The sequence below is a fragment of the Chiloscyllium plagiosum genome, unplaced genomic scaffold, assembly GCF_037043375.1.
Source record: "Chiloscyllium plagiosum isolate Xiang-an unplaced genomic scaffold, Cpla_swu_hap1 HiC_scaffold_30, whole genome shotgun sequence".
Taxonomy (NCBI): Eukaryota; Metazoa; Chordata; class Chondrichthyes; order Orectolobiformes; family Hemiscylliidae; genus Chiloscyllium; species Chiloscyllium plagiosum.
In genome coordinates, this window is record NW_028270168.1 from 28,934,874 (window position 1) to 28,952,911 (window position 18,038).

Genomic DNA, 18,038 nt, shown 5'->3' on the forward strand with positions numbered 1-18,038 from the left:
AGGCGGGGACTCGCTCCTGATTGGTCCTCCGACAGTTGCTTGGGGGATGCGTTGTGTTTCTATTGGTCCGTAATGCGGCATGCGCGCACGGGGCGGGGCGAGGGGCGGGTTGAGAGGTCATTGTAGCCCGGCTGTTGTTTGACAGAAGGAGTGTCGCAGGTGAGTGAGAAAACGGTGAAGGTTTCGGGTTGTTCTTGTTAGATGATGTCGCAGCGCTTTATTGATCGATATCTCTTTTTCGAACGAGAGTTGTTCTGACGTTCAGAGAGTTCGCGTTAAGTGTCTGGCCATGGCTCGTTTTATTTTTGTTTTTGGCTTCACGTGCTCCGCTGTGGGTCTTGAGCCTGGTTTCACTTGTACTCCGGTGCTTTACTGAAGGTCTTCAAGAAGCGGTGTTAAATTTAGGCCTCGTTTGGCTATTTCGGGGCGGGGGAGGACATTAAAGATTGGCTGACTGTTCCAACCGCATCGAATTTTCCCTACCCAGACACCATCGAAAAGTTAATTAGCTGCTCCTTCCTAATTGTGGGATCTTGCTGTGCATTAGCATACTGCTACATATTCATCTCTGCAGGGCTTCCTCTGGATAGTGCCCTTGTCCCAACAATCTTCAATTGTTTCTTCGATAACTTTCTTCCATCATAAGTTCAGAGATATTCGCTGATGACTGCACACTGTTCATTACCATTCATGATTCATAGGAGTAGGTCATTCAGTTTCTCGAGCCTGTTCAGCCATTCAGTGATGTGTTGGCTCATCTGTGGCTGAACTCCATATACCTGCCTTTAGCCCATATCCCTTATTATTTCAGCTGAACAAAAAAAATCTCAGATTTTAAAATAAACAACTGATCTATTTGTGGAAGAGAGTTTCAAAATTTACCAATCTTTGTATAAGACTGTTTCCTAACAACTGTCCTGAATAGTCTGGACTTAATTCTCAGACTGTGGCCCCTCATATCAATATTCCCACTCAGTGGAAATAGTTTATTTATCTACCTTGCCTTTTTCTGTCAATATCTTGAAAACTCTGATCACAAGTCTTCAGTAATTGAATCCAAGGAGGATACCTAACTGTTTCCTATTGATTTTCAATGGCAATGTTATCCCAGAATCCTCCATTGTTAAGTAGTTTTGGGTATAGCATTGACCAGGAACTGAATTGCCAGCCCTAAATAAATATTTCTGCTGTAAGAGCAGGTTGGAGGTTCAGAACTCTGGTAAGTAACACACCACCTGACTCTCGAAAGTTTGACCTCCATCTACAAATTACAGTTAGGACAGTAATGGAATACCGTACACCTGCCTGAGAGAGAGCAGTTCCAAAAATACTTGAGAAACTCAATCAGGCAAAACAGTCAGCTTGGTTGACAGTCTATCCGCTAATTTGCAATGTTCTTGCACCAACGCCTTCTAAACTCATGAAGGCAACCATCCAGAACGACAAGAGCAGCAAACGCAAGGGAGTACTAGTCCTGAAAATTCTTTCTAAGCTGTACACCATCCTGACTTTTCATTATATCACTTTATTGTCAATAGGTCAAAATCCTGAATTCCCTTTCTTAACAGCTGGGTGTCCCTACATCTGTGAACTATAGCAGTTAATGAAGGGCCTTCTTAAGGGCCCCTGTTGATGGGCAATAAATGCTGACTTTGCTTGGTTCAGTTTGGTTTTTGTTTTAGTTACCATACAAAAAGGTTTGTGTTCTGTAATAGAATGATTTTTAGAGTTTAAGTCAACCCACTGTTGAATATTGCTTCTCCAATCTAATTAATTTTGTACCTATTAACAGAATAATAGACTATGCGATGAAGCAACATTTATAAACATCTCAGTAGATTATTTAAACATTAAAGGTTTCTATCATGTCATTTACTTCTGTCCAGGAGGCAGCAGTGTTTTGAATTAAAATGGATCTGGATAAGAGTAATGCTAAAGCACCACAGTATTTTGCTTTTAATTAAGGTCTGGTTTTGGTTTCTCACTTACCCAAAAACTTAAGTGCTTTTGTCAAGCTGTGAAAAATGTCAGGATTTTTTTAATAGAAACTCATCATTTTGAAATATTTTGCTCAGATTTTGTTAAATATTTTGTTACAGTTGCGATTACACTAATGGCATCAAATTCAGAAAATCCATGTGCAACTGAAGATATGGCTAGAAACAAGACACTGGACCGATGTCTTCAGGTTCTAAAAGAAGCAAAAAATGATAGTGAGCAGTTTGCAGCACTTCTCCTGGTAAAAGCTTTTGGCAATGCTGCTAAGTACAAATATACTGTATATTTTCTGACCAAACTAAGTGTTTCTAGATGAGAATTTTATCCCTACACTTCCCAATACATGAGTTTTAATTATCATTAAACTAAATTACAGTATGTCTTTCTGCTGTGAATTGCAACTCATTAAGCAGTTAATTTTCCATATTTGCAATTTCTATGATAACTTTTTAATCAAGTGCTCATGGCTGAAGAAACAATATCTAAAATTGGCTTGTGGTTTTTGAAAAACATAACAAAAATCCTTTTTAAGTGAATATTACTGATTGCTGTAATGGATGATATACCGTTGTGAATTTTGAGTAATCGTAACCAAAGTACAGGCAGAAAAACTTCATTTTTAGACTTTATTTATAAATGTGCATGTTGTATAGTGTTTTTTTTTGGTGTTCATCACCTATTAGAAAATAGAAACATTAGAAAAAGAAGCAGCGCATTCCACCATCAAATTTACTGATTGATCTATACCTTAACTCTTTCAATTTCGCTTGGTTCTGTAACTCTTGACATTTTTGATAGACAAGAATATTATTTCAGTTTTGAAATTTTTGATTGAACTGCTTTAAGCTTTCTGCAGGAAGTTCTTGATGTCCACAATTGTCAATCTGTGTTTGTGAATAAAGCACTCATGAATATGATTTGGAGATGCTGGTGTTGGACTGGGGTGTACAAAGTTTAAAAATTACACAATACCAGATTATAGTCCAACAGGTTTAATTGGAAGCACACTAGCTTTCGGAGCGACGCTCCTTCATCAGGTGGTTGTGGAGGATACAATTGTAAGACACAGAATTTATAGCAAAAGTTTACAGTGTGATGTAATTGAAATTATACATTGATTGTCTGTTGAGTCTTTCATCTGTTCGAATACCATGATAGTTTCACTTCTTTCATGTGTAAATCACATAGTCATAATAATAGAGGTGTACAGTGTGGAAACAGACCCTTCGGTCCAACTCGTCCATGCTGACCACATATCCCAAACTAATCTCGTCCCACCTGTCAGCACTTGGCCCATATCCTTCTAAACCCTTCCTGTTCCTAAACCTATCCAAATGCCTTTTAAATGTTGCAATTGTACCAGCCTCCACCACTTCCTCTGGCAGCTCATTCCACACATATACCACCCTCTGCATGAAAATGTTGCCCCTTAGGTCCCTTTTTATATCTTTCTGCTGTCACCCTAAACTTATGCCCTCTAGTTCTAGATTCCCCCCACCCCAGGGAAAAGACTTGGTCTATTTATCCTATCCATGCCCCTCATGATTTTATAAACCTCTGAGGTCCACTCCTCAGCCTTCGACATTCCAGGGAAAACAGCCCCAGTCTATTCAGCCTCTCCCTATAGGTCAAATCCTCCAACCTTGGCAACATGCTTGTAAATCTTTTCTGAACCCTTTCAAGTTTAACAACATGCTTCTGATAGGAAGCAGACCAGAATTGCACATAGTATTCTAAAAGTGGCCTAACCAACATCCTGTACAGCCTCAACATGACGTCCCAGTGTCAATACTCAATGCTCTGACCAAGAATGGAAAGCATGCCAAACGTCTTTTTCACTATCCTATCCACCTATGACTCTACTTTGAAGGAGCTATGAACCTGCACTCCAGTCTTTATTCAGCAACACTCCCCAGGACCTTACCATTAAGTGTATAAGTCCTGCTCAGGTTTGCTTTCCCAAAATGCAGCACCTCACATTTATCTAAATTAAACTCCATCTGCCACTCTTCAACCCATTGGCCCATCTGATCAAGATTTCGTTATAATCTGAGGTAACCTACTTCGCTGTCCACTATACCTCCAATTTTGGTGTCATCTGCACATTTCCTAACTATACATCCTATGTACATATCCAAATCATTTATGAAAATGTACGAAAAGTAATGGACCCAGCACCGATCCTTATGGCACACTGTTGGTCACAGGCCTCCAGTCTGAAAAGCAACCCTCCACCACCACCACCCTCTGTCTCCTACCTTTGAGCCAGTTCTGTATCCAAATAGCTAGTTCTCCCTGTATTCCATGTGATCTAACCTTGCAAATCAGTCCCATGGAGAACCTTGTTGAACTCCTTACTGAAGTCCATATAAATGGGCATGTAAAATTAAAAAGTATTGAATTCTTTGTTCTCAACTTTGAACATACAGAAATAAATTTAATTTGACGTTGATGTGTTTGCGTAACTATCAAGGGACGTGTATTTATCCACAGAGTATTGACAAAAATAAAAGCAAATGGAATTAACAAGCTTTCTTGATGGATTAGCAGTTGTTTGGAAATAGGAAACCAAAAGTATGGGTAATGAGAATCAACTTTGGAGGCTCCACATTTTACCATAAAAATCAGTGACTTGAATGCAAAATAGACACTCAAGTTTTATTGTGTTAAAGGTACAGAGTAGCATAAACTGCATCACTGAATATGGTTGAGGCCGAGTTAGACAGAGAGCCTTGATCACAAGGGAGTTAAGGATCGTGGAGAAATGGTAGGAAAATGAAAATAAAGCAACAATCAGATTGTTTATAATTTTATTGAATTGTGGAGCTGACCATTCAGTCTATCTTAAGTTTTCATGATTTTTATTTCTTTTAAGAAAAAAATGGAAAAAGAAATCACTTCCACTAAACTAAGCAGATAGATTAAAAACCCTTCCTGACAGTTTTGTACAGAACATAACAAAATATTTGACAATGCATTGAATAAAATGTGTTTATTTTAGGTGACCAAGGTGGTGAAGGCTGGTGAAATAGATGCTGCAACCCGTCGACAGATCTTTGATGCAATCGGATTCTCTTTCCCAAATCGGCTACTTATTACCAAGGAGTCTCCGCATGGCTGCCCCAGTCAAATTTTCCAATCTCTTGGCATGACTCTCCTTGCATGTTTTTCGACAAATCCGGAATTGGCTATTCACCCGCAAATCCTCAACAAAATCTCCATTTTCAATGAAATTATTTGTTCAGAAATGGATGCTGGAGCGGATATTGCCACATTTACATCAATGATTGATGACTCCTTCCAGTGTCTCCAAGCAATTTCTGCCCACCCTCAGGGTCAGAGACATCTCTTAGATGCAGGAACAGTGTCTGCATTATGTCAGGTTTATCTAAATCAAAGTCATGGCCACATGCACGCTTTGTGTCTTCTTGTCAGTCTGCTGAACACGATGGAAACCAAATGTTGGAAATCTAATAAATCCGACCTCTTGAAGGTTCTGAACAAACTCAGTGAACAGTTTGCTACAGAAGAAGATAATCAGAAATTTGAGTTGTGCAACATATTGCAGCATTTTCTACCTGCTGCACCTATCCTAACTGAGGACTCATCTCTCACTGGGTGCTTGAAAAATCTTTATACTGGTCTGTTCAGCATACTCAGCAGTAAACTGAATAGTTCACAACGAGACCCTGCCCTGAAACTTGGTGGCCTCTTAGTAACTATTTATGGTTCAGACTGGATCTTGGCAGAAAATCCTGAAGCTAGCCGTAAATTTTTAGCATTGATGGTGAATCTTGCCTGTGTGGAAGTTCGAATGTGTTTGGAAGACTCAAACCTGGATGCAACTCGCTTTAAACCAGATGTCATCACGGCCTGTTATAGTATCATTGAGTTTGGAATGATGGTTTGTGTGCTGGGAGAGAAAGTCTGTTTTACAGAAACTGAAAGTCGCCAATTAGTACGGATAATGGTGGAAGCTTTTGGAGCAGTCATTTGCTATTTTAAGCAGGTGAAATATGGAAATATGTTTATTATTAGAATAATTTGCCTCATTTATGTATTTGTGGTTTCTTGTAACTCCATTTCTGTCTGGACATATTTTGCTGTAGTTCTGAATCTTCAGTCAAACTTTCTCTGTAGTCATTGAATTATGGGAGTTTTCCAGCACAGGAGGCGGCCCCTGGCTTATCATGTCCAGACCAACTGAAAGACCAACTAATCTTTATTTTTAGAATTTGGTTTGTAGTCCTGCATGGCATTTTAGGTAATGCTGCAGTCTCAATGTTTTGCAAATACTTTTTCTTTATTTTTTACCTTCAAACCAGCTCATTAAATGTTATTCACAATGAAAAGCTTAGAACTGATGGAAGGGATGAAAGTAATCATATACATATGTGAAAATAACAAATGGTTCAGAAGACCATTGTGAATATTTTGTAAGCAATCTGTTTAACTGTTGTTTATTACATACCTCTGGAGCCGGTAGGACTTGAACACTGACCTTCTGGTTCAGAAATAGAGACACTGTCACTTCACGAGTCCTTCAGGTTTTTTTTTCTCAATCTAAAGATGTATTTTGTGGGATATAATTTTTTTTCTGCTGTTCTTTGAAGTTGTCAGAATGAATGTGCTATCAGGCTGTCGCACACTACAACTGTGAATGCACACATTTCAAGTTCTTGCTCTCAGCCAGACTGGAGTGGGTGGGGAAGTTGCTTAGCAACCACACCATTGTATTTAGTAACTTCTTGTTAGAGTGCAGAAATGATCAGCCACAAATTCATTTGGAACAGTGTACAGTACATTTGGGACAGTCCAATTGACCGTAATTACAGGCAAACATTTGAATTGATCTAAGACTACAACCAAGAACAATATATAGTGCCAATAAGGAAATAGAATTTCCAGCAGATGAGTATGGTGGTGTAGACAGACAGTGGGTTTCTGCTAATTTTTTAATCTGAATACAGACCTTGTAATTTCTTACTTGAATATATTCCCAAATTCATTGCCTTAGAACAAGGAAAAATACTTTTTTTAGGATCCAAAAATCACTGGTGCTTCATCATGTGAGCCTGTTTATTCTTACTCTGAAAAACACAAGGATTCAGACACTTTATTTTTTCAAAAATTCAGCATTGTTGGTGTCAACCAGACTCTTGTTGCAATCTCTATACTTAGAAACTTTGTATCTCAGTCTCTTGCAGAACACATTTTAGTGTGCCCGCTAGTCCTTTCACCATGGAATTCTTAAAAGAAATTTAGGCCATAAATTAAATTTATTAGCTTCACTTTACCGTTGTTTACTTCCTATGCTATAGGTTACAGAGGAACAGCAGTGGGATCCATTTCTGTTTGCCTCAGTCCGAATCCTGGGTGCTTGGATGGCTGAAGAGACCTATGCACTCAGACAGGAAATCTGTGATGTGCTGCCTTTTCTGATTTGTTATGCTCAGAAGCTGTTTGAATGTCCAATAAAATCCAATGACCTAAACAATCAAGTGAAAGGACTATCATTGGCTGATAGACCCGAGGTAACAAAGTGGTCTGAAGATGCCTTGAGGTAAGAGGAAAATATGATGCTGCATTGAGTGCAGTCCATTTAATGATCATTAACCTTGTGCATTATTTTAGTAATATTTCAACCAGTTGGGACAGAGCTTGTCTTTGGTCAGTGTTGTACTACTGTTTCAGTGGTCAAACACCAAACTGTTCAGAAGAATATGAATTTCTTTACCATGGAGGTAGATTGCAGTTGCAGTTTATTAACTTGCTCTTAATTCTCACAGACAAAACTATTAAATTATCACAACTGTCCTTTAGGGAAGTAGACTGCCATCCTTACCTGGTCTGGCCTACATGTGTCTCCAGACCCACAGTAATGTGGTTGAATCTTAACTGTCCTCTGGGCAATAAAGGATAAGTAATAAATGCTGGTCTGGCCAGTGATGCCCACATCCTGTGAATATTTTTTTAAAACATGATGGCTTACTGTGCCTCATCAATATTTTCCATTCCACATTTCTTTACTCAGGAGTTGTTGTTTTTTTGGTCATGTGACCTGATATGGAGAACAAAAAGAATTGTCAAAAAGCATGTTGCTAAATGTGGTTTCCAAACTGAGAAATAGTCTCCTTTTTGGTTTCTAATCATTGTGAATATTTATTCCTTATGTTTGTGTTTGATATTCTGGCCAGCAGATTAACCAGGATGGAAACTAACTGAGAGGTGCACTTTAATCACTAGTGAGCATGAACACCTTTCTTAACTTGTTAGATGGTTGTGGCTAAAACTGTTAAAAGTTATAGGAAAAAAAATTGTCTCCTTACTTAGTGTTTTTTGAAATTGTATTTATTTACTTGCAGATTTCTGTTGCCTGGATTTTGTCACCTTTCAGCTGAAGATGTCCCTCGGAGGATCTTAATTTCATGCGAGTTTCATGTTTTGCTTCTTCGTTATTTCACACAACAGTGGGAAGTCTTCAGTTCTTCCAAAAATGCACCAATTTTGCCAAATGATGCAGAGATGAGTCTTCGAACAGCTTGTGGAATTTTTCTGAACCTTGTGGTAACGGAGCCTGCACTGATCAGGTATACGTACCTTATCTCAGTAATGAGGGTCACAGTATTAGGTGTAGATTTAGTGGAGATGGATGGATTCCTCTCAGTTAGCCCATGCAAATAAAGTTTAGTCTGACTGGCTCAAGTGCCTGTTGGACCATCAAATTTAGGCTTTTGTAATATTTGATACAAACCGTAATATTGGTAACCAGTTCAAATTAGCTCATTAGTTGCTAGTGTGGGAAGGGAGGAGAGAGCAACATTTCTCTATAAGAAGTTGATAGTGTTTTTATAACAATTATAGTTTATGTATGAATCATAGTCTTCAACTAATCCATTGTTTTTCATTTTAGAGCTGATCAAACTATAGTTGTTGAAATTTTATCAGCAGCAGATAAACCTCACCTCAGAAGCCTAATGCTGCTGCTATGTTTGTGTTTTTGGTTTTTTTTAAGACCGAAGGTCTGGACTTTGGACCACATTGCAGGATGACCAGCAACAGTGGTCCTGGGGTTTGGCAGGCACAATGTCCTTTTGGTGTTCTGTTGCTGTCTGGTGTTGGTGCAGAAAATCAACCTCTAATTTTAATGCTGGGACAGTGCAAGAGACAGATTTGTTAATACGGTGGCATGGTTGTCTTTTAGTTACCCCACCATTAATGCCCTGCCTTTTGATGCTGAATATTCTCTGCACAAACATAGTTAAGTAATGGGAATCACAGGGCTGGAGTGATCATGGTACCATTTGTAAATATTTCCCACCAATTCATCCTTCCCATTACTCCTGAAGGTGTGACCTTTTGCTGGGATATAATACCTCACTGAATAAGAATCATTGCTTACATATAAATTTTAAGAGAACTAGTTTAAATATTGAATAGGTGATTTAACATTGGAGCTTTACAGCTGGGCCGATGACTCTTTCTTCCCTTCTAAGTTGTATCGCTTATCCTATTTGCCCTTGCAATTATTAGTATTGGACTGCATCCATGTGTAGGACCAACAAGGTAAGGCTAGCTGATTCCTGCCTCAAGCTGACAGCATTTATGGTTAACAGTGTTTTTTCTGGAGCTTACTCACGGATGAGATTTTGTTGAATTAACTTCCACACCTTGCTACGGTCAAATGATGTATTGGTTGTTGGTCTTGTACCATAACTACTTAGCTAATTTACTTAACCTGAGCTTACCCCATGTGCATTTTCCAGCAGACGTACCATCACTGGGACTGCGCTTTTTCCTTATAGTTTCTAATTTGGTAAGTTGTAATGTTCCCTACTGCTATCCGAGCTTGAGATCGAAGATCAATCCCAAGTACGTACTTGGTGTATGATTTGACTACTCACTCATCAACCTGCTGAGGTGTCAGAGGGTCAGAGTAAATGATTTTGAAGTTCACTAAAGGGTCAGATACTTCTTCTGTATCTAATATTTAGTATCCACATTTACAGTTGTCCTGCTGTTCACAGGCTCGTAATTTATTCATTTGTCTCTCCACTGTAGAGTCTAGAATGATAGCCATAGAGGTGTACAGCAAGAAACAGAGCCTTCGGTCCAACTCGTCCATGCCGACCAGATATCCTAACCTAATCTTGTCCTATTTGCCAGCACTTGGCTCCCATCGCTCTAAACCCTTTCTATTCATATATCCATCCAGATGCCTTACAAATCTTGTAAGTGTTGAAAATGTGTTGCTGGAAAAGCGCAGCAGATCAGGCAGCATCCAAGGAACAGGAGAATCGACGTTTCGGGCATAAGCCCAAAGAAGGGCTTATGCCCGAAATGTCGATTCTCCTGTTCCTTGGATGCTGCCTGACCTGTTGCGCTTTTCCGGCAACACATTTTCAGCTCTGATCTCCAGCATCTGCAGTCCTCCCTTTCTGCTCGAAAATCTTGTAAGTGTACCAGCCTGCACCACTTCCTCTGGCAGCTCATTCCATACACGCACCACCTTCTGTATGGAAAAGTTACCCCTTAGGTGTTATATATATATATTTGGCTCCTCATGATTTTATAAACCTCTATAAGGTAACCCCTTAGACCCCAACGCTCCAGGGAAAACAGCCCCAGCCAATTCAGCCTCTCCCTATAGCTCAAATCCTCCAACCCTGGCAAATCCTTGTCAATCGTTTCTGAATCATTTCGAGTTTCACAACATCTTTCCGATAGAAGGGAGATCAGAATTGCAGAAGTATTCTAAAAGTGGCCTAACCAGTGTCCTGTACAGCCACAACATGACCTCACAACACCTATACTCGGAGCTCTGGCCAAAGGGGGGAAGCAGACCAAATGCTGCTTTCACTATCCTATCTACCTGCAACTCCACTTCCAAAGAACTATGAACTGCACTCCAAGGTCTTTTTGTTCAGCATCACTCCCCATAAGGACCTTCCAATTAAGTGTATAAGTGGTGCCTTGAATTGCCTTTCCAAAATATAGCAGTTCACATTTATCTAAATTAAACTCTGTCTGCCACGTCTTAGCCCATTGGCCTATCTGATCCAGAGGAGAAAGTGAGGTCTGCAGATGCTGGAGATCAAGGTTGAAACTTTATTGCTGGAACAGCACAGCAGGTCAGGCAGCATCCAGGGAACAGGAGATTCGACGTTTCGGGCACAGGCCCTTCGTCGAATCTCCTGTTCCCTGGATGCTGCCTGACCTGCTGTGCTGTTCCAGCAATAAAGTTTCAACCTATCTGATCCAGATCCTATTGTACTGTAAGGTAACCTCCTTCGCTATCTACTACACCTCCAATTTTGGTGTCATTTGCAAACTTACTAACTATACCTCCTATGTTCACATCCAAATAATTTGTATAATTGAGGAAAAGCATTGGACCCAGCGCCGATCCTTGTGGCACACCACTGGTCACAGGCCTCTAGTCTGATAAACAACACTCCACCACCCTCTGTCTTCTGCCCTCTTCATTACTTATTCAAAAAAACTCAATCAAGTTTGTGCAACATAATTTCCCATGCACACAACCATGTTGACAATCCCAATCAGTCCTTGCCTTTCCAAATGCATGTAAATCCTGTCCCCCAGGATTCCGCCCAACAACTTGACCACCACCGATGTCAGGCTCACCCGTCTATAGTTCCCTGGCTTTTCCTTAAATAGTGGCACCATGTTAGCCAACCTCCAGTCTTCTGGCACCTCACCTGTGATTATTGATAATACAAATATCTCAGCAAGAGGCCCAGCAATCACTTCCCTGGCTTCCCACAGAGTTCAAGGGTACACTTGATCAGGTTCTGGGAATTTGTCCACTTTTATGCCTTTTTAAGACTTCCAGAATGACCACTTCTGTAATATGGACATTTTTCAAGATGTCACCATCTATTTCCCCACATTCTATATCTTCCATCTCCTTCTCTACAGTGCACACTGATGCAAAATACTCGTTTAGTATCCCCTCCACCCCCCCCAAAATCTCCTGTGGTTCCATACATAAGCCACCTTGCTGATCTTTGAGGGACCCTATTCTCTCTCTACTTACTTAATGTGTCCTTAATGTGTTGATAGAATACAATTTGGATTCTCCTTAACCCTATTTGCCAAAGCTATCTTACGTTCCTTTTTTGCCCTCCTGATTTCCATCTTAGGTATACATCTACTGCCTTTATACTCTTTTAAGGTTTCTTTCGATCTCTCTCTCTCTCTCTGTCTCTCTGTCTCTCTCTCACTCACTCACTCACTCACTCACTCTCTCTCTCTCTGCTGTCCATACATGACATATGCTCCCTTCTTTTTCTTGACCAAAACCTCAATTTCTCTAGTCGTCCAACCTTCCCTTCTATTCTAACAGGAATATATTGTCTTTATCTCATTTTTGAAGGCGTCCCATAATCTGCAAACATCTGTCCCTAAGACGTACTTGTCTAATACTGTCAAAATTGGCCTTTCTACAATTTAGAACTTCAACTTTTAGATCTGGTCTATCCTTTTCTATCTCTGTTTTAAAATTAATAAAATTATATTGTCTGTTTTCGTGCTGTACACCTCTATGACTATTATTTAAATGGTCGCTGGCCCTAAAACACTCCCCCCACTGACACCTTAGTCACCTGCCCTGCCTTATTTCCCAAGAGTGGGTCAAGTTTTGCACCTTCACATGCACTTTGTACATCTACATACTGAATAGAAATATTTTCTTGTACACACTTAACAAATTCCTCTCCGTCTAAATCCTTGTGGCAGTCCCAGTCTATGTCTGGAAAGTTAAAATCGCCCTATTATTCCTACAGATGACTGAGATCTCCTTACAAGTTTTGTTTCTCATTTTCCCAAAGACTATAATACAATCCTAATAAAGTGATCATCCATCTCTTATTTCTCTGTTCCACCCAAATAACTTCCCTGGATGTATTTCCAGTAATGTCCTCCCTCAGTACAGCTGTAATGCTGTCCCTTATCAAAAATACCACTCCCCTTCCTCTCTCTCTATCCTTCCTATAACATTTGTATCCTGGAACATTAAGCTGCCAGTCCTGTCCATCCTTGAGCCATGTCTTTATATTTGCTATGATATCCCAGTCCTATGTTCCCAACCATGCTCTGAGTTCATCTACTTTCCCTTTTGAATTGAAATAAATATAGTTTAATTTATCAATCCTACCTTGTTTTCTGCTTAGTTTCTGCCTGCCTTGACTGTTTGACTCCTTTTCCCAACTGTATCAATCTCAGATTGGTCTTTGATCTTTTTCCTCACTATCTCCCTGCCCACCCCCCCCCCCCCACCTGACTAGTTTAAAATCTCCCGAGCAGCTCTAGCAAATTTCCCAGCCAGTATATTAGACCCCTTCTAATTCATATGCAATACGTCCTTCGTGTACAAGTCACCTCTATCCAGTAAGCGATTCCAGTGTTCCAAAAATGTGATCCCTTTGCCCCGTACTAGCTCCTCAGCCTCTCATTCACTTGCTCTATCCTCCCATTCCTACCCTCACTAGCTCGTAGCACCGGGAGTAATCCAGATATTACTACCCTCGAGGACCATCAGCGACCTGATGAAGGAGCAGCGTTCCAAAAGCTGGTGCTTCCAAATAAACCTGTTGGGCTATAACCTGGTATTGTGTGATTTTTAACTTTGTCCACCTCATCCAGCACCAGCTCGTCCTGCCTAACTTTCTATTTTCTCTAAAATCTCATCTTTTTCCCTTCCTATGTCTTTATTTCAGTGTGTTCAATGACCTCCTGCTGGTGCCTCTCCCCTTTGAGGACATTCTGCACCCTCTGAGATATCAATCCTGCACCAAGGAGGCAACGCGCCATTTTGATTTTTCACTGCCCGCCACAGAAACATCTGTCTGTGCCTCTGACAAGAAAGTGCCCTATCGCTATCGATCCCTTGGAACCTGATGTACCCCCTCGTACGTTACAGCCATTCTCAGTGCCAGAAACTTGGCTATTCCTGCTTCGTTCCATCACTTTCTTCATTTTCTAAAACCGCATACTTGTTTGAGATGGGGATAGTCACAGGAGACTCCTGCACTACCTGCCTCCCCCTCCTACCTTTCCTGGAGTAAACCCATCTGCCTGACTGTCTCTGCGGCTTTTCTCCCTTTGTATAGCTGCCATCCATCACGCCCATTAGCTCCATTTAAATTCCTTATTGCCTCTAACTGCCGCTCCAATTCATCGATTCACAACCAAAGATATTTCATGCAGACATAGTCGTCAGTAACATGGAAACTCTTCCTGAATTTCCCACATCTGACAGGAAGAGCATGTCACTCTACTAAAGGCCATCTTTGTTCCTTCATAAACTACTGACCCAGGAAATAGCACTGTCTTATTGCCCTTAAAAAAAAAAAAAAAAATTGCTCCAGGTTAACCTAATTTTTGAGGCTTATATTTCAAAAATTAAATCAAGAGCCAGATCTCAATAAAACATAATCCAGAAAGAACCCACTCTAGTCACTTTTCGAGATTTACAGCAAAGTTACACTTAAAAACTATACACTTATCTGTTCCTATACTGTGAACTCTTCCAAACAGGTTCCTCCAAGGTCAGCTGTGAATTTTGCTTTTTGTTCATTTTCTTTTCCTCTGCACTCCAATGTCCAGAGATACTTGAATTCAAACAGCAAAGGCAGTAACTGTGCAGATTTACTCCTGTGTCAGACAGCAGCATAAGTGTCTTTCTTTGACCATGTGGTCACTGCCTTTGTGCATCTTCCTCCTTTTTATAGTGTCATTGTTTTGATGTTTTCTCCCCCAAAATTCCACAACAATGTAACAGCAAATAAAACAGTAATTGCTGCTCCTGGAATTCAAATAAATCATCTCCAACACCTAAAATACCTTGAAAGGAGCAGCTCTTAGAATGTTTTCCCATTCTCCATCTTGGATATAATAATTCAAACAATTGTATTGTTAAATGGATTTCAAAGAAGTTTGGTTGAACCTGTTACATTTGTGTTCTTTCTAAAGGCTTTTTGGTAACATTTTAAAATTTGTTTCTTACACTTTTTTTTTTAATAATCTGTCATTGCAGGCAGGAAGAATGTTTCTCATCTTTACTTAGCTTGTTAATGGAATCCTTGCAGTCTTTGCTTTATAGCCAACATCACCTGATTCTTGCTGCTAATTTCACAACTTTGGGCTTGATGATGAGTCGCATACTTGCTGACACACCAGGTACAGAATGAGAACACTGAATCGTTAACTCAACACCCTGTCCCCCACTCCATCATCATCGAGCAGTCTTAAACACACCATTTACTGTAAAACCAAGGGCTTTTGTGGTGCAGTTGAAGTATTGCTACCTCTGCGCCAGAAGGTGTGGATTGAAGTCCCACCTCTCCTCTCCATGTTATAGTATATCTGAACAGTTTGATTCAAAGATATCTATAATGTAAAACTGGTATAATTTATAGTACTTTGAGAAGGGAAACCTATAGAACATGAAAGGATTGTGCATCTTTTACTAGTGCAGTGCTAGAGCAGAAAATAACCAGGTTGATGTAAATGTATGTATTGTGTAAGAGATAGCAGTGGACCTTGTGCAAGATCAGGAGGGAAAGTCTTTGCCTGAGCTAGAGTGCAACGGTGGGAGATGAATGATAAGAAAGATGGCATCATGGATCGGTTTGAAGGAAATGGGTTTCATGGAGGAGATGCATTAAATGAGGGTTTGGAGACGAGGCTGAAGTTAAGAGGCTTGAAAATGACAGAAAACACTATGAATCAAAGGAGGGGAGAGGGGAAAACTGAGGGAGCTTAAAGTGTATTCTGTACTTTGGAGATCAAAAGTTGTCAAACTCGACTTTGGCATTAAACTTGAGTTTGTAACCAGTGTGGATTTGTCTTCGAGAAGTAACCGTGTGCATCTTTTTTTCAGTGTTACAGGGAACTACAGTGTCGAAGGGCTTTTTCCGAGGGGCAATTCACTTTTTGTCAAAAGCACATACAACGCAGCTGAACACGATTGATGACCAAACCCAGATTGTGGTGGCTGAGAGATACCAAAAAGCTTGGGATCAAATCTCAGAACTTTGGTTTCTGGGAATGCAGGCATTTAGTAGTTGTGTACCTTTGCTACCATGGCTACCACAAAGCGTAATTGAATCAGAATGGTTGAGTCACATTTTTGATTTGCTAAATAAGTGTTCTCCCGTGACTATGGAGTTTGACCTCATTGCTGCCTTTCAGTGTGTTTTAGCTGAACTGGCCAAGAACAGCAAACCATGTAGAGACATTATATTGTTAAATAATGGTGAGGAGAAAGCCAACCTGTATGGAATGGCAGCTTTGGAGCAGTGTGTTTCTCAAAATTACTGACAAGCCAACCTCAACGCAAACTGGCCAAGGAATGATCTGAAGAGGCTTGGAGCTTGGCTGTACTTCCTTGTAAAATGCTGGTTAAGATTTTTTTTTTTAAATTAACATTTTATTTAATTTTAGGTTTTGAAGAATTTGACATTTGCTGGTTACATTTGATCATTCAGCTATTTTGGGAATTGGTTTAACTTAGGAGATGCAACAACTGCAGCTCTCTTTACTCCACACATTCTCTGCTACGCTCACTCCTTTCATCTTTGGTTGCGAGAAGTTCTAAAATACAGCCCTCTTATATAAATACTTCATAATCAGTATTGTACAATAAAAAAATAAATTTTTGACAGTTGTGAATCAGAAATGCAAGAAATAATGACTTTTTTACAGCATGGAATTAGTTTGAGTTTACTGCACAGCTGTATCATTGACTAAAAGTCCAAGCTAGTTTGAATAGAAAATGCCCACATCCTGTTATGGCTCAGCTGGTGCTAAATAAATCAGTTTGGATCATTTTAATCCAGTTTTTAATGGGAAAGAGATTGCATCACAGAAATCCTCAGATGTGGTAGAACTTGTCCAGACCAAATTGTCAGTTTGAATACGATACTTTTAAAGAAATTATATATGGATGCTGCGGGGAGGAGTTGGGCTTCTAAGTTGCTATTTTAAGCCATATAATTGAGGCAAAATCTCATCATCGAACCACCTTACCAGAATGAAAATCGGACCTGTTCGGACAAGCATAGAAAAATTCGAAGTAGCTTAAAATGGAACTGTCAGTAAGACACTTTAGGTCTTGGAGAATTGGATCCCATTAAAGTATCATTTTGTTATGTCATTTTCTGTGCAAAAAATTACTGCTGTGAATTTTTAGTTTATCTCCTGTAAAATTTCACTGCTTAGATAGGATATCATTCTATTGTCTGTCCTACAGAGATGATGTGAACTCCTGTTTATAGCAGTCATTATCTTTTGGCAACTTGATATTGGAGGAATATCATTGGAGACAATGTTCCAGAAGGGACAAAAAAAAGCTAGGTATGTGCATTGAAACATTATTTTTCAAATTGAGCCAGCGAATGTTTGGAAGACAGCTGTGGTGAAACATAGATTTTTGTCTGTTTTACCTGAAAAGGGTCTTTGGTATGCCAGTGATGTTATGACTCAACACTGCGTGTGCATGTGTGTGTATGTGTTGGCAGGAGGAAGGTGGTGGTGTTATTCTTTTAGATCAATTTCTGGTGTTCTATTCATGAATTGTCTTTAACAGTTCAGAATCTTTTCTGTGATGAGGGAGCATATCCCATAGGTCCACTGTCTTTTCTTTCTTGTTATAAGACTCAAAATATTTTTTAATTCCCAATTTCAAAGTTTGGAACAATTCCCAATTGTCTAATGTAATTCCTAATTCATCTAAATATGTCTTAAGCTATTACTTTAGTGCTGTATATGAAGTTAAAGAAAATAACTTGTACACTGCTTCTATTAAAGAACATTAGAGTCGAAAAAGGTGGTACTGGAAAAGCACAGCAGGTCAGACAGCATCAGAGGAGCAGAAGAGTCTATGTTTCGGGCATAAGACGTTCCTGATGAAGGACTCCTGCTCCTCAGATGTTGCCTGACCTGCGCTTTTCTAGCGCTATCCTTTTCGACTCTGACTCTCTAACATCTGCAGTCCTCACTTTTTCCTATTAAAGAAC

At 39.8% G+C, this 18,038-nt stretch overlaps 1 protein-coding gene across 2 annotated transcripts; it reads left to right on the plus strand.

The window, feature by feature from the left end:
* The first annotated feature begins 142 nt into the window (after positions 1–142).
* ncdn (neurochondrin) lies at positions 143–16,699 on the plus strand. 2 transcript variants are annotated; one of them, XM_043717705.2, is made up of 7 exons: positions 143–159; positions 2,100–2,239; positions 5,000–6,007; positions 7,320–7,561; positions 8,364–8,588; positions 15,056–15,198; positions 15,902–16,699. In XM_043717705.2, the coding sequence occupies exons 2-7, from the start codon at positions 2,114–2,116 to the stop codon at positions 16,339–16,341; spliced, it is 2,184 nt and encodes a 727-aa protein (XP_043573640.2). In that variant the 5' UTR covers positions 143–159; positions 2,100–2,113; the 3' UTR covers positions 16,342–16,699. The 2 variants fall into 2 exon arrangements, with proteins under 2 accessions (XP_043573640.2, XP_087832977.1); XM_087976851.1 differs by lacking the exon at positions 143–159 and having other exon boundaries at positions 2,099–2,213.
* Positions 16,700–18,038: the final 1,339 nt, after the last annotated feature.